The 16,268-nt window shown below is 41.2% G+C and overlaps 1 protein-coding gene across 1 annotated transcript in view; it reads right to left on the bottom strand.

Annotated features, from left to right (window-relative positions):
* LARS2 (leucyl-tRNA synthetase 2, mitochondrial) overlaps nt 1-16,268 on the bottom strand; it is a 63,418-nt gene that overhangs the window by 37,738 nt on the left and 9,412 nt on the right. Inside the window, exons 3-7 of the mRNA XM_056857456.1 lie at nt 14,900-14,991; nt 13,873-13,933; nt 12,758-12,847; nt 10,005-10,148; nt 488-595 (exon numbers count right to left, since the gene is read on the bottom strand). Of these exons, the coding sequence (XP_056713434.1) occupies nt 488-595; nt 10,005-10,148; nt 12,758-12,847; nt 13,873-13,933; nt 14,900-14,991 (495 nt within the window). The remainder of the gene's footprint in view (nt 1-487; nt 596-10,004; nt 10,149-12,757; nt 12,848-13,872; nt 13,934-14,899; nt 14,992-16,268) is intronic.

The raw sequence follows: 16,268 nt of genomic DNA, 5'->3' as shown, positions 1-16,268 counted from the left end.
CCTTCTTTTTATTCCCTGTTCTCTTTCTCCCTCCCCACTTTGGCTTTCCTTCATTTCTTTTCCCTCCCCTTCTCTGATATTTTTGTAAAGCGAGGAGCGATATATTGCATTTGGTTCCGCCCCCTGCAGCAGCCATTTTGGGGTTGGTTTCACCATTTTGGGTGATGCTCACCACACTCTTTCAAACATGCCTACGGGTCTCAAGAAGGTTGGGGGAATCCCTGGTTTAGCTCATCTTCCCAGCCAAAACAGCCCAAATCAGTATAAATACATCTAGACCTACAATTAAACATCCAAACAACAAATCACAGAGTCCGCTTGCCAAACCAATTCAAAACAAGAAAAGCATCAAACACTTCATCATCAGATCAGACTGAAAATAGAATATAACAGTTGGCTAACAGTTGGCTAACAGTTTTGAATCAAATTATGAGAAATATCACTGCAATTTTCTTTGACCGCTTAATTCTAAAAGTGGGCAACTCACCTTTAGCATGAACTCAAAATAGCATCCAGAACAGTCCCCCAGCCAATTGGCTTGCATTTCTTTTATTCCATACCACTTGGGGAGCCCAGGTAAAGCATCAAGCATGGCCTGCCAAGAACAACATGCAAAACATTTAGGAAGTTAGACATCAAAATTCTGGCAGTTTTGGATCAAGGAGCATAACATTTGGATACGAGGGGAAAAAGAGATGGCCCGTTTTGAGGCCTGACAAAGGAAGCCTAAATGGGGGTTAGAACATTTAATGTCTGAATGTTTTCCCAGCAGTTATTGTCCTGATACTTAATTGTTAAACACTTGATCATCTTTTATTATTTCAGTATTTTACCACCTTCAACTGCTGTTGTTTATTGAATTATTCTTTACTGTAGGTTGCGGGCTTTTGAGAATTAGCACTTACTTACGCTTCTGTTGCTTGTCAATATTCTTGGTTGTTTATGCTTTCGGATCCACAATTGTTGTTTTTATGATGTTTTACAGGTTTTTTAAAATTGGAAATGTGATTGTGTTAGTGGGGGATCTGTAAAACTGCCTTGGGAGCCAGTGGCTGAGAGTGCAGAGTATAAATGTTTTAAATAAATAAATACGAGTGCAATCCACTCCCTAATTGACAATTTGCCACCTGCTGCTGTCACGCCAGAGCCACTGCTGTGAAAGGCTTTCTCAGGCTGCCTAATGGTGGGTTGGGGCCCTCTGAGGAAATCTGAATGAGTGGGCAGGGAATCCAATTCAGTAGAAAGACACAGAAATCTGTACTTTGTCAGAGCTTTATGAGCCCAACAAATTAATAAATACAAATCTGAGTAAAATAACAGGAGCAGAAATGTAACATATAAGTTCAAAGGATAAATAAAGGATGCAGCCAGAGGGTGAAATGTAATTTAATGCAAATTAAGAGCAAATCCACAGTAAGCCAGCACACTCATATAATGTACCAAGAAAACATAGGAACAATTAAGTCATTATTTGTATTTAGGGGTGAGAACAGAGAATGTCAGTGTAACCTACATTATCAAGAGGCGAAGGTAGAAGAAACCATGACAAATATCAGTATTTGATGTGGGAAAAGGTCTGTCCAAAAAATCAGAGCATCCAAGCTAACAATTGTGAGGCTAGGTATGACCAATTTATGAAAAGCACAAGGAATGTTTTTTATTTCAATAACCAAGAGAGAGAAAACATGTTATTGAACTGCAGTTGAACCTTAATCCGAAAGCGAAGGTAGGAAGAACGTTATCATCAATTTAGTCAATAACCAATAAGCACAGTCACACGTTAAGCATACGTTCAATGTATTTCAAAGCCTAGAAAACAACATGACTTCATTTTGAGACACCTGCCTTATCTAACCTGTTTAGCCCAACCACTTTACTAACATAATGCCACACCCTGTGATGCTCCACACAGATCTATGATGTTGTAGTAGCACAGCCACTACATTCCCAATAGCACAGTCTTGAACAAGGGATATCAATCCTTTTTCTTTAACGAGAGGTACTTCTCATTCATGAAAAATGTCCTGAGCTACTCCTCACCCAAACAGCTCTACAGGCCCTGGGCCCTTGAGCTGGTTTCACAGATGGGAGGGAGATTCAGTCAGACAAGAAGATCATGAGCCACTCTTAGGGATAAGACCACACTTAGGGATGAGACGACACTTGGAATACTGTGTACAGTTCTGGTCACAACTAAAAAAGGATATTACAGAGCTTGAGAAGGTACAGAAAAGAGCAACCAAAATGATTAGGGGACTAGAGCAACTGTCCTATGGGGAGCGGTTAAGACGCTTAGGGCTGTTTAGCTTGATAAGAAGGCGGCTAAGGGGAGACATGATAAAGGTCTATAAAATTATGCATGGTTTGGAGAGAGTGGACAGGGTCAGGTTTTTCTCCCTCTCCCATAATACTAGAACGCGGGGTCATCTGTTGAAGCTGGAGGGTGACAGATTCAAACCAGATAAAAGGAAGTATTTTTTCACACAACGCATAGTTATATTGTGGAACTCCCTGCCCTAGGATGTGGTGACGGCTGCCAACTTGGAAGGCTTTAAGAGGGGAGTGGACATATTCATGGAGGAAAGGGGTATTCTTGGCTATTAGTTAAAATGGATACTAGTCATGCTGCATACCTATTCTCTCTAGTATCAGAGGAGCATGCCTATTATATTAGGTGCTGTGGAACACAGGCAGGATGGTGCTGCTGCAGTCGTCTTGTTTGTGGCTTCCTAGAGGCACCTGGTTGGCCACTGTGTGAACAGACTGCTGGACTTGATGGGCCTTGGTCTGATCCAGCAGGGCCTTTCTTATGTTCTTAAGACCAACCTTTACAGAGAGAAGCATTCATTACGGAGACGAGAACCCAGCAACATGAGCAGAAATTTTGATATAGTACAAAGATGGCCATCAACAGCACTAGTTGCTAAGAGACAGTGAGATGAGGGAATTATAGAGCTGGGCGTACCTAGCGACTTAAATAAAAAACAGATCTGAGATGTTATAAAGAGAAAACATTCATGTCCAAAAGTCAACCTTTCACGGCTGTTCAAGATTTATGCAGCCTACACAAACAAAGAAAATGCACGGAAGACAAAATCTATGGTTCATCAGAGTTTAAACAGTCAAGATCCCTCTTCCTTAAACACTGTCATGAAGAATTTTCTAACAAGAATGTTAAGAAGCATAGATTCATTACATTATATATAAAATATTTAAGTCTAAGCAATAGTAAATGCAAAGAAAATGAATGCTTTTGAGCCACAACTTCCAAATCAAATATATGCACATCACACATTTCTTTATAATAAGGTAGCAAAAATTCAAGCTGCTTAATAGCTAAGCAAATCCTTTTTGTAATACAACATCCATTTTAAATCTGCTGCCCATACCATCTTAAAGCTCTGAGCGCCTACATCGCCCTGACAGACAACGGAATCTATGGCCATTTATGGATGGGAGGTTTTGCCTTGGATTTGCCCCTCTCTAGATGCACATTTCCCCCATCCAAATCCTCAAAACTCAAAAATAAGCCCCCATGCAGAGTTCTGAGAATTCAGATGGGAAAAAATGCACATCTGGACAGGGGCAAATCTAAGGCAGAACCTCCCATGCATAAATGACCTACAAGTTCCAACATACATATTATGAACATTTTTAAAAATTAAGCGCCTTAAACCAAATCAGACCACTGGTCTCTCTAGCTGCAGAATTTTCTCCCAAGAAAATGTGACCAGGCATTAAGCCCTCCAGAAACCAATTGGAAAGTTCTGATTAAATTTAAAGTATCCAGCTACCACTGCCTTGTAGATTAGAGTTTAACGGTGCTAGTTCCTTGAGTGCAGCTGAATTCAACATGTTATGTGTATTGAATAGTAGCCTCTCACCCCACCCACAGACTACACGGCAAACTATTTTGTAAAATCAGAAGCTGTTTGTGATCCAGCTGAAACCTTTTGTTATTGATAGGAAATCAAAGACCCAGCATTCCTCTTGACCCAGCGTGGAGTGAGACACCCCTCTGTTCCCTCTACACAGCACAGAGAATGTGGAGAGTTTACTCTGCGAGGGGTAGAACAGATAAGCCGCCCTCTCAGGAGCAAGACTCCATCCTGAGTCCTCTGCACTTGCCAGGGGAGCAAGGGCAGAATTGGTATTGACCACAAATATTAGGTATTTACCAAGTCAACATTTGTGGATTGTAGGCCCTGTAGCTCCCAGGCAGAAAGCCGGATACTTCCCAACCAGTATACCTCACAGGTTGTTGTAGGACAAACAAGAATAGTGAAGTATTCATAATTATTTAGATATTTAAACCCCTACTTCAGAGTATGTATCTCTATTCCACCTTTTAAAAAATGGCTCCTCTAAACGGCTCCTCATTCTCTTCTCCAAAACAGTGAAGCGTACCACTTACAGAAAGCTACAAACGTTATATAGTACTTTGTACTTCCAGCTCTAAAGCCACCTATTAAACAAGATACATTAAATAAAGACATAGAGGCACCAACAATAAATGTAATGTTATTCATTAAATCTATGCATTGCAGTGGGTTTTCATAAGTGGGTCTAGAACTGCTGCTATAATATTTGAACTATATTGTATTGATTGACTTCAGGCAATAACGATTCAAGCAAACAGCCCTGAAGAAGATAATGATGTCATTTGTCAAAGCTATTATTTTTGATAGATTACTAATGATCATTTCACTACCTAATATTTCTTTGCTGCAGAATACAGGGACATTATTTTGGTATTCGTTCCGAAGAATCCAGTTTTACTGGCTGCTCTGACATTTCAACTTTCTTATCCTGCCCACAACAGGGACAACAGCTTATTCTATATGAGAGCAGGTCATGCGAGTTTGGGAAGCAGGGCTCATAACACCTCTAAGAAAAAGAAGCTTTCCAGAACTGGCAAAGCCTTGAAAGGGCTTTTGAATATTTCCCTGTTTAAAAAAATAATGACGGAAGCTGTGCTGGAGGATCACAAGGAAGGCAAGAAGAGAAAGCTGGCAAAAATTCTATAGAAGAGGAAAATTAAGAATACATTTCCCATTCTCCTGGCAAAGAAGAGCCCAGTTCCCCATTTTAAAGAACCTTTCTTTGAGATTAGGTCATTCGCTCTCATCCTTTAACAGGAAACACTGACTTTATTGCAGGTTGGTACAGGTTGCTAGATTATTTATTTAAAATATTTCTATGTGGCCTTTCCATCCAGATAGGGTACCCAAGGTGGTGTACATAGATGAAATTATCCAGTGCTTCTCTGCTATTCCACCAGACCTATGACCGAGGACAGCCGCAGGTGTCATCAATGCTGGCCTTCCTACCTCCCCCCCTTTTTTTTGGGTAGCCCCGTGGCACAGAGTGGTAAGCTGCAGTACTGCAATCCAAGCTCTGCTCACAACCTGAGTTCGATCCCAATGGAAGTTGGCTTCAGGTAGCCGGCTCAAGGATGACTCAGCCTACCATCCTTCCAAGGTCGGTAAAATGAGTACCCAGCTTGCTGGAAGGGGGGTGTAAAGGGAAGTTGACTGGGGAAGGCACTGGCAAACCACCCTGTAAACAAAGTTTGCCTAGGAAACGTCGGGATGTGACGTCACCCCAAGGGTCAGGAATGACCTGGTGCTTGCACAGGGGACCTTTACCTAGTACAACTATGCTGGAGGGGGCAGCCTGTCTGCCTGTCTGACACAGCAAGTGCTGTAAGTACTGTGGCCATCTTTGGTTTTAATGTTGGAATGTATTTTTATTGTTTTAAATGTTTTAATGTGAGATAGATGATGGATGGATGATAGATGGTGAAATGGTGGATGGGTAGATGGTTAATGGGTAGATGGTGGCTGGGTAGATGGATGGACAGATATAAATATAAACTGGGATTTGATTGTTGTTACCTGCCCTGAGCCTGGCCTTGGCTGGGGAGGGCGGGCTAGAAGTTTTTTTATAAAATACAGCAGTGTCCTTGCTTCCTTTGGGAGGGGGACAGTAATTCTGCCACATATCGGCATCGGTTTGAATTGACCAATCCAATCACTTTTGGTGAAGTGAAACAGTAAAAATACCAGCTCTCAGAGCGGGCGCACCCAGAATAGCCACTCGTGCAGAATCACAAGGGGGTGGGCCAGATAGTTTTAAACATCATCCATGCAAACGTGTTCAGGCCTAATGGCAAAACTGTAATTCCCAATTTGTAACCAGGAAGGAAAAAAAAGAGCAGGCAATGAATGTGACTCAGTGGGAAGCATTTGATATAGGCCAGGGTATATGGTGGTGTAGGACATTTTGGAGGTCATTGATTCATAGGGTCGCCATGAGTCAGAAGCAACTTGACAGCACTTAACACACACGCACATGGTGCTGCATGAATTGTAGCTTGTGCTTAATTTGTAGATCAGCTGCTTTTATTGTAAGATACTGATAGGGGGGGAAAGCGACATGGGATTCAAATAAATAAAAACTAATTTAAGGAGCGGATGGCTGTGGAACTATACAGAAGAGATGAAAGGATGAGAGATTCCTTCCAAGAAGAATCTTGCAACAAAGAACCTAGTTTTAGAAAGTGAAGTGAAAATGGCACTGAGAGCAATTGGGAGAAACAAATCACCAGGAGCAGATGGGATATCAACAGAGCTATTCCAAGCCACAGAAACGGAGTCCATCAAAATCTTGACAAGAATATGCCAACAAATATGGAAAACAAAACTGCTTTTCTTGGATGTGTGCTTTTACAATGCAAGACATAGTTTAGCAACATTCTGGTCACATAGTCAATTTGGAATACATCTTATAATACATACCCGGGATGATATGAAACAGTTCTGTTTGTTAATGAAAGTTTCTGTGTGCATAATAGGTTGTACTAGACCACTGAAGAAGGCCTGGGGGCCAAAAGGCATTTGACATTTGGTTTTAGATTACCAACCCGGCATTTGTTGCCATAAGGGCTTGTTTTTAATGTATGCATAGCACTTCGTAATAAATATCCTTTATTTCACCCAACCTTTGGGGTACCCAAAGGTGAAGTAATGAACTATAGGGAGGAGGGGATTGCTTACTCCAGAATACTGTCTTGCCCTCAGCCTATGACAACAAGGGCAAACGCAATGATCAGCAATGAAGGCTCTCCCAGTCTTTTACTGCATTAGGCTAAGATAATAAAGCTAATACACATAGGTGTGTTTGGAGAAGAGACATTGCTTTAGAACTCCAGTAGAGCATGCAAAGCCAAAAAAACAAATCCACCCTCAGATTTCAACACAAAATAGCTGTGACACACACAAATAACTAAACAGAAACTACTAACGCTAAGCAGGACCCTTTTCAAGGAATCTACATATATTAATGCATACATTACTAAGTAACTATGGAAACATACTAATTCCACTCTGAAGACGCTTCATAAATGTTTGAAAGATTTTTGATGAGAAAAAAAATCTGCTCCTTTAGAAACACTTTCCCGTTAGAATGAGAGAATTTTCCAAAAAACAGAAGTGTGTTTTGTAAAACTGAGCACCTAGTAGATGTCTGACATGGATGGAAACAAAAAGATGCATTTTGTGACTGACATGGCCTATCTGCAGTGTGTCTGGCTATTTCCGGCGCTTTCAGTTGGAGTTCTGTGAGTACCATAGAGTCATAGAGTTGGAAGGCGCCATACAGGCCATCTAGGGTGTTGGACTAGATAACCTGTATGGCCCCTTCCAACTCTATGATTCTATAACCCTAAAGGACTGTCTGAAGGACTGTGTAAAGAGGGTTACACATGACAAGGGAGGAAGTGGCAAAGTTGTGACGAAGGAGGGGTTCAGTACTATTTGAAATAGGGAAAACCATGACAAGTGTAACGTGGGGGGGAGTTAATAAAGTCCTTTAGAGGAGTAAGATATTTTATGGACATTTCTGCACCCGTAGGCGTCTTCTCCTGTGCTAAAGCCAACATATTAGTCAATAATGTCACTGCATTAAATAAAGTGACCTGATCATCCTTCTGAAAGAGTGGGTTAAGCTCTATTTTTTTTTCACAGCAGATACTCCATCATCTACTGGCTGTGGCAACTGTGGGGAAGTAGATACTGCCCCCTGCTAATATATTCTCTAGTTTCTGAATCAGAAAGATACATTATTTCCCAAGTATACCAGTCTGACAATGTTCTCTTCCATTTAATTTGAGCACATGAAGCTGCCTTATAATGAATCAGATCATTGGTCCATCAAGGTCAGATTGTCTACTCAGACTGGTAGCAGCTCTCTGAAGTCTCAGGAAGAGGACTTTCACATCACCTACTACCTAAATTTATCTACATGGGAGGTTAGAAGCCAATCAAGAGCAAAAGTATGATATGTTGGAAAGTTAAATCCAAAACCTAATGACCTACAGAATACCTTTGATAAGGACCAAGCCAATGACACATAACTGTGCAATGTTCCACATGCTACCCAACTCTTCTTAAGCTTGGATGTTACAAAAAACAATTTTGAAATGGAAAATAAAAATGCAAGGACACAATGTGCAGTCCTGTTGCAGTCATCTTCTGTGTAATGCTAAGATGTTAGATGCAAAGCCGATGCTGGTATTCAGTGACTCCGAGTTTTTTTTTAATGAGCCATAATAAAATTATTCCAAATGCAAGTAGTAATACAGATACTACAGTATACCAAAGGAATTACATGCTGTTATTACTGATCCTTGGCACTTCACTTTAAGTGGACTTTTGAAGACAGAGAGAAGAAAAATGGAAGGTACTGGCCAAGAAAAAAAAATGAAGTTAAAAAGAGAAATTATAAATGCAAGCAAATGGTGACTTAAATTCGTTACAATCCTAAGCAGCATTAAAGAAGAGCTGAGTTTTATACCCTGCTTTTCCCTACTGAAAGGAGTTTCAAAGCAGCTTACAAATCCCCCCCCCCCAAACAGGCACTTTGTGAGGTAGGTAAAGCTGAGAGTTCTGAGAGAATGGTGACTAGCTCAAGGTCACCCAGTAGGCTGCATGTGGAAGAGCAGGGAATCAAACCTGGTTCTCCAGATTAGAGTCCATCGCACTTAACCACTATGCCACGCTGGTGCAGAGAACATATCCAACTTGCTTACCTCAAGCTCATGTAGCCCCTATCCAGCTACTCCGTGTTGTGACTTATTTACTTGGCTAGTTGTTCTAGAAGGAAGGAGGGGAAACTACTGAGGTCAGGGCCTTGGAGGGCCAAAGTCTGATTAAAACTGCCCTATCATATGGCTGGTGAAAGTCACTAAAAGAAAGAAAGAAACTGTAGAAAAAATATACTTGTTAACTGCATTTAACTGGCAGAATGTAAGAGACTTGCTAGGGAATAAGTTAGCTGAAAATATTTTAATGAATTAATACATACTCCACTTATACCTCACTTTTCTCCCCAATGGGGACCCAAAGCAGCTTAAAATGGAGGAGGGGAGAACATTATATCTTCACAACACCTCTGTGACTTGCCCAAGGTTACCTGGCAAGCTTCCATGGCAGAATGGGGTCTTGAACCTAGGTCTCCTAGAGTCTAATTTAACCACAACACTACACTGGGTCTCAAAAAACACTGTGTGTAAAACCGCAACACTAAATCTTCCCTAATTTGTCATAAAGGAAAAGCAAAAATAGTATGTTAAGGACTATTTTTCTTAAAATAGTTACACACCACATATATCAAGTCTATCTTCCTCACATACACATAAAAGCGTTTGTTTTTGTGAAATTATAATGAAGCGGGTTTTTTTTTAAAGACAACTGTTAACATTAACCACTAATTTAACACATTGATTTCAAAAGATGCTCTGAAATACTCTGCTCCTAAAAGCCTAAAGAGTGTTCTAGGCACATTATAATAATGAAGCCGTATCCATTTTTGTACTAGCAGAACTTACTGGCACCAACATCCTGATCACGTAAAGAGAACAGAAAGAAAACCTAATCTTAACATACACATGATTGATGAAACCTACAAACTTTCTCATTGTTCAGAATTATTTATACTCACACCTTTGCATAGGCGGATGTTTTAATGAACCACTGTTTGAGATATTTCTTCTCCACTTTTGCTCCTGAGCGCCACGAACAGCCATTTTCATCCACCTGTTCATTAGCGAGAACAGTCTGGTCCACGGGGTCCCAATTAACCATAGCCTAAATTATGCAAGGATCAAAAAAAGTGGGGGAGAAGATCGGATGTAGTAAGCATGCCACTAAGAGCGGAGCCAGTGTTTCAGATCTGGTTGGTACAAATGCACTTCTTCTGACTCCCTAAAGGCAAAGGTAGTCCTCTGTGCAAGCACCGGGTTTACACATGTCAATTTGAGAAATCACCCTGTAATAGGACTCAACTCATAGTCCCTTTTTAATTCCAGAGTGGTGGCTGCAATAAACAGGGGTCTTGAGGCACCTTAAAGATGAGCAAGATTTTATTTCAACACATTTTCATGGACCAGCGCCCACTTGGTCAGATACTTTTAAAGCTCTGTTAGTACACACAGCAGAATTTTTTTCCGGCATATTTCCCAAACAGACATGGTGATGGAATATGGTGATAATGCAGTTCAACAAAGAATGGGATTCTAACTGACCCTACTAAGGAACACTTGAGAATTTGCAGCAGGATCCAAAGACTTGGTCTAGATGTGCCCAAGGGCTTCCACTCAGGGGGTGGAATTTTTGACCTTTCCCTCTTAAACGCAAGACCCTCATGACGTATCACAAACAGCTTTGCAAATGCCCCTTAGTATAAAAAGCAGTTATCCAAGCGGCATGTGAGGGCTGCTGCTTGAGAAGAACAAATCCAAAGCCCTTTTAGATGTGCAGAACTAGCTGTGTGGGTTCTTTAGATCAGAGCTTTAAATTTCCTAGTAGACTCTGGTACTTCTACATGCAGTGACATTGTAAAATTCTGCCTCTGCCATGACATATAAATAGAAGCTCAATATTTAGAGGCAGTGTGTCTCCAAATACCAGATGATGACAAAGGGGATTCTTGACTTCATGCCCTGCTTATGGGCTGGCCACTGTTGGAAACAGGATGCTGCCCCAGATGCACCTTTGGACTGACTCACCAGGTCTCTTTTGATGTACTTAGAAGACAAACCTACAGACTAATCCCACAGACTTTTATTAGCATTAGGCTGATTTAATTCACGAAGGTACATTATTTAGTGGTTTGGGGGAACCACATGGCTGTCAGCTGCATCAGAATAAGAGAGATAAGCCTGATTTTAAATGTCTCACAAGCCTCTGCATCAATGCCCTGAGTTTTGGGGAAACAGAAGTCCAGTGGCACCTTAAAGACAAACAACATTTATTCCAGCATGCGCTTTTGTGAGTCCGTGCTCACAGGTGTCTAGGGGCCTCTCAAATTTAACATATTCACAGTGCAAAGAAGAAAATCTAATATTGCTAAATAATGCACAATTGTTCATGGGTAATGTAACGACACAATCTGAACCACTTCTTGAGCACACCATACATTATAATAGGGATCTGTCATAGGAAGAGTAAGCTACAGTTATCTTAAGGAAGAAAATTTCAGCCCTCTTTGGCAATCTTTCATGTATTGCAATCATTCTTTTCATACATTCCACTTTGCAACGTTGTTCTTGAATACTGCACTGGCTTGGATGCACACCTCTGCTTCTGCGAATCAAAGCTTTATTCATACGTATGTTGCATATATGTGTTGCCGATATTTCCCCAGCTACAGTGTATTGCTCTAGTACTAGACACATTTCCAGAGAATCAACCAACTGTCCACAGCAGTTTGTGGGGGGACGCTATGGGCTGCAGCCAGAAGGAAGGGCTTAGCAGCCACCCATGCACAAGCAGAAGTTTAAAAGACATTTTTTTTGGGGGGGGTCGAATATTGGATCTAAGATGAAATTTTCAGTGCAAAACATTACTAATAAACAGTCACGTACACATGATATAAGATAGTTTAAAATTATAATCAAGAGCCATCACACCATTTTTTAAAATAGAAGAAATGAGCTAAATATGTTAAATGTGGCACTGAATGGCTTGCAGGCAAAATATTGCTTGTCTGAAAATTACCTTATCAAATGTTGCGGAGCTGAACCACTGCAGCTGAAAACAAAAACCGCTTACTGAACCCTGGCTGTCTGTTTCACTCCCTTATTCCTTATATTCTCTCTGAACGTCATTCCTTCAGTACTGACTCTTTCAAGAAACAGCAGTCGGCTGTGTGACTTGAGAAAGAAACTGCCAGGCGTACACAGGTCTTGTGGGTTCTCTCTCACTCAATTATGTTCCCAGAGAGACGGGAAATTTTCATCACGCAGCAAGACCTGCTTTGACTTCTTCACTCACTGTTGCTCAAGTGCTTACCAGGAAGATCTTTTCTGTAGGCGTTATAAATGTTATGTCTAAAAAATCATATTAAATGCAAGGGGCATCAGTTTTGCCAAAATATTTACGGTGTTTACCTGGCATATCAGAAAATCTTAGAAAGGAAAAAATATTTATCAGACAGTCCACAACACTTCCTTTGATAGCGAAGATTTTGTTCCAAATAAATAAACCTGTCATGGCAGAATGGACACCCATCACCTACCTTTATAGTCATGTGATGCAGAACAAAGCATGCATATCTGCTCCCTCCTTTTACTAGTTCGCACACACCTATTTTGTGCACAGTCTCCTCCATGACAACAAACCAGAAAGTTATTGCACAAAAATTACAAGGTTTTAAAAGGCACCTCTGAAATTGATCGAGACCGAGTGGAACTTACTTCATGTTGGTAAACTAATCCAGCTTCATAAAGTCTGATAAAAAGATATTGTGTCCACTTGTAGTAGTCTGGCAAACAAGTGGTTATTTCCTGTAAACAGAGTCAGAACAGATGTCAGGACATCAAAAGATAAGCCAATCCCTTAAAAGATGATCTGGTACCCTGTAAGCACTCTGGCATGCTCCCCATTTAATAGAAATGTGATAGCTCATAGAAAAGTATCGTGTAAACAAGTCGGATATTGGGGAGGGGACTTCTTGGGCCACAATCCAGGTGGGCTCAAGTTCATTCATTTCACAGGGTGGGTCGTTTCACTAATCATGTTTTACACTTTAAGGGTGAAATTAATTTGTAAGACATTTGCTGCTCTGCGCCTGCATTTGCACAGGAATAGCACAGCCTTTGAAGCAAGGCTGTTACCAGCCTCGAGGTAAAAGACTGTGGCAGGCAACATCCTTTCGCATCAAGAGCTTCATTGATTGACATCTCCAGGTAATACAGGCCCTATGAGAGTCTTTGATAGAAGCCGTGAGCATTAAAGCATTACTCTGGTCTTGCACAAAAGTGGACAATAGGCTTGTAGCGCAAGGCAGAGGAAAGCAATCAAAGCTTTCTTTTCAGCAGTAACACGGAAAAGATGACAACATATGAAGTGACTTTTTGCCATTTCAAAAGTAAGACAACTTTTAAGAAAAAGACGCTTGAGTCAAAGAAATCGTGAGCAGAAAGAACATAGCTACTTCTGTTCTATGAACCCTTCCTTGTGCATGGTTTCGCTCAAGAGTACAGTGCTGAACTAGACAGCTTTTAAAGGAAATCTCATGCAATAATCTGGGCAAAGGCTATGCAAGCAGAGTAACACATACAGATTTTTCCCCAGTACAATATTGTAGCAGGGTGAAATGAAATACACCACTTATGTGAGCAAAATATGCCTCCTGCATGAAGGAAGAGATCTTTGGATCCAACCCAACGTTTTCAAGTACGTTCAGGGGCCCGCTTCGTGCTTTTTAACATGAAATACTTAAATGCTTACACTTCTGTTTCAGTCAATTTTGTTTCTAGGAGTACACTGCACACATTTTAGAGGTATCGTCATAAAAAAAAAAACTTACCCGATCCCAGCTAAAAGACAGGTTTAGTGCATCAAGCTGCTTTCTCATGTGTTGAACATTGCTGCAGGACAAAATAAAACCCATTTCGGTTAAGGGGAAACAAATACCCCAAATAAATCGCTGGTGCTCAATGCTCCATTTGCCCCAAGGCTTCTGACTTGAGCTGCCCTCGCTCTGCCCTCACTATCCCCTCCCACACGGCTCATTCGTTATTTGCGAGACAGCTAATTTCTGAACCCCACTTGGGACTACAAAGTATCTCAGGTAACATAGCTTCATCAGCATATCAGGGATACCATTTTTAATTTAAATCTTTCATTTCTGGTGCGATGATGGGAAAGATCTATAAATTCATAAGTACTTGGGGTGGCTCTCTAAGGCACAATATTTAATTGCTGTGTAGTACAATGCTAAGCAGTTCTGTTCTTCTAAATCCACTGACTTTCAGTGGATTTAGAAGACAAAATTGCCACTGGTAATGTCCCGTTTAGGAGAAAGCATAGAAGAAGAGTTGGTTTTTATATGCCCACTTTCTCTACCACTTACAGAAGAATCAAACCAGCTTACAATCACCTTCCCTTCCCCTCCCCACAGCAGACAACCTGTGAAGTGGGTGGGGCTGAGAGAGCTTTAAGAGAGCTGTGACTAGCCTAAGATCTCCCAGCTAGCTTCCTGCGTAGGAGTGGGGAAACCAACCTGGTTCACCAGATTATCGTCCGCCGCTCCTGTAGAAGAGTGGGGAATCAGACCCGGTTCTCCAGATCAGAGTCCACCGCTCCAAATCACCACTCTTAACCACTACACCATGCCGACTCTCGTGGTACAGCAGCACATACTAAAAACAGGGAAAATGTGCATCAACCTGGGTTTAAAGGAAGGCATGATTACAATTACGTAACAGTAAATATACAGACCCCCATGGAATGAAAGGAAATCAAAATGGTGAAGGAGCAAGGAAGAGGAATCGAAGCACCATCTCTTGTTTCAACACTGTTAACTGTGCTCAATTGCTAGAAAAATAAAACACCTCTGCGTCCAATTTGCTGGGTGGGATCCATGCTCGATTGCCGCATTCTCCGCAGGTAATCCAAACGCATCCCATCCCATGGGATTGATGACCTGTAGCACAATGATTTGTAAAGAAAACGTCATCCTTTGTCACTTTCCAGCATTGATTTAATGACACCTTCAGGGCTCAAAATAACGAAGTGCCTTCCACAGTTCAGCACTTTTCACTCTTTCACTGAATTGCCAAACTGCTACAAACAATTTGGCTTTAAGAACTATTTTAAGGGCATTTTTTTGGTTCTATTTTGCTTATGCTTCAGACTGTGTGCACTCTACAGAAAAAGTGAGTTGCAATTCTGCATTAAGAGAAATACAGCGCTTTTTCTTTTTCTTCAGATGCTATGGCTAGTGTGGTCCAGGAAGGAATTTTGGCTTTGCTTGGTTGAATTGCCAGGTGTTTGTCCTTAAATATGGATGACTGGAAAGCTAACAACGGGAAAGCTGAAGTTTGTGCCAGGGCTCAGCCCCAGCATCTGTTTTCAGTGCCTTAGCCTTGAAATATACAAAGAAAGAAGTGCTCCTAAACAAATCTGAAGAAGCATTTCCTTCGCCACTCAATTAGCAGGGAAAAGAGGCTTTACCCAAAGAGATTAGAGCTTCAGAAAATGCTTCTAGATACAAATGCCCCAGAATCACCATTTCTGAAAAGTAAACCCTGGGACTACCAAACAAAAGGGATTATGGAGCATATTCTTCTGTTTTTGTAATCTGCATGCTTCTGAAGCCATTGACAGACTGTCCCTGTCAATGGCTGCAGAAAATGCAGCTTGCAAAGACCAAAGAATATGCTGATGGTGTATTATTCTGACACCCCAACGAAATTCTACAATAACGTCAAGCAGTGGTTCCCAAACTTTTCGGGCCACTGCCCCCTTGGTTCCCACAAACTCAATCCCAGCACCCCCTATTCTATCCAACAACACAGTGGAAGGGGTCCACCTCTAGCACCCCCTGCTGCCCCCTTGCCTCTCAGTGCCCCCCCAGGTAATCCCACTGCCCCCCAGGGGGTGGTACTGCCCACTTTGGGAACTACTGATGTAAAGGGTCAGAAGAGAATTTGGAGTAATGAAAACTGTTTTGAATAGACATATTTTTTTCATGAAAAATGGAAAAATGCAATTTTGCTAACTGTATACATTATGCAAAACAAATACAGAATATATTCTCATACTTTATGAGAATGAGTTAGGCAAAGCACCAAAATCAGTCTTCCTCCCCTCTGCAAATTCTACATGCTTACCAAATAAATACTTATTGAAATTATGATGATTACCTAGAATCCCCTACTCGTTTATCAGAACAGCTACCCAAAGATGCAACTATGGACA

Source organism: Euleptes europaea, chromosome 11 (assembly GCF_029931775.1).
Source record: "Euleptes europaea isolate rEulEur1 chromosome 11, rEulEur1.hap1, whole genome shotgun sequence".
Lineage (NCBI taxonomy): Eukaryota > Metazoa > Chordata > Lepidosauria > Squamata > Sphaerodactylidae > Euleptes > Euleptes europaea.
This window is presented reverse-complemented; position numbering and strand designations above follow the sequence as displayed.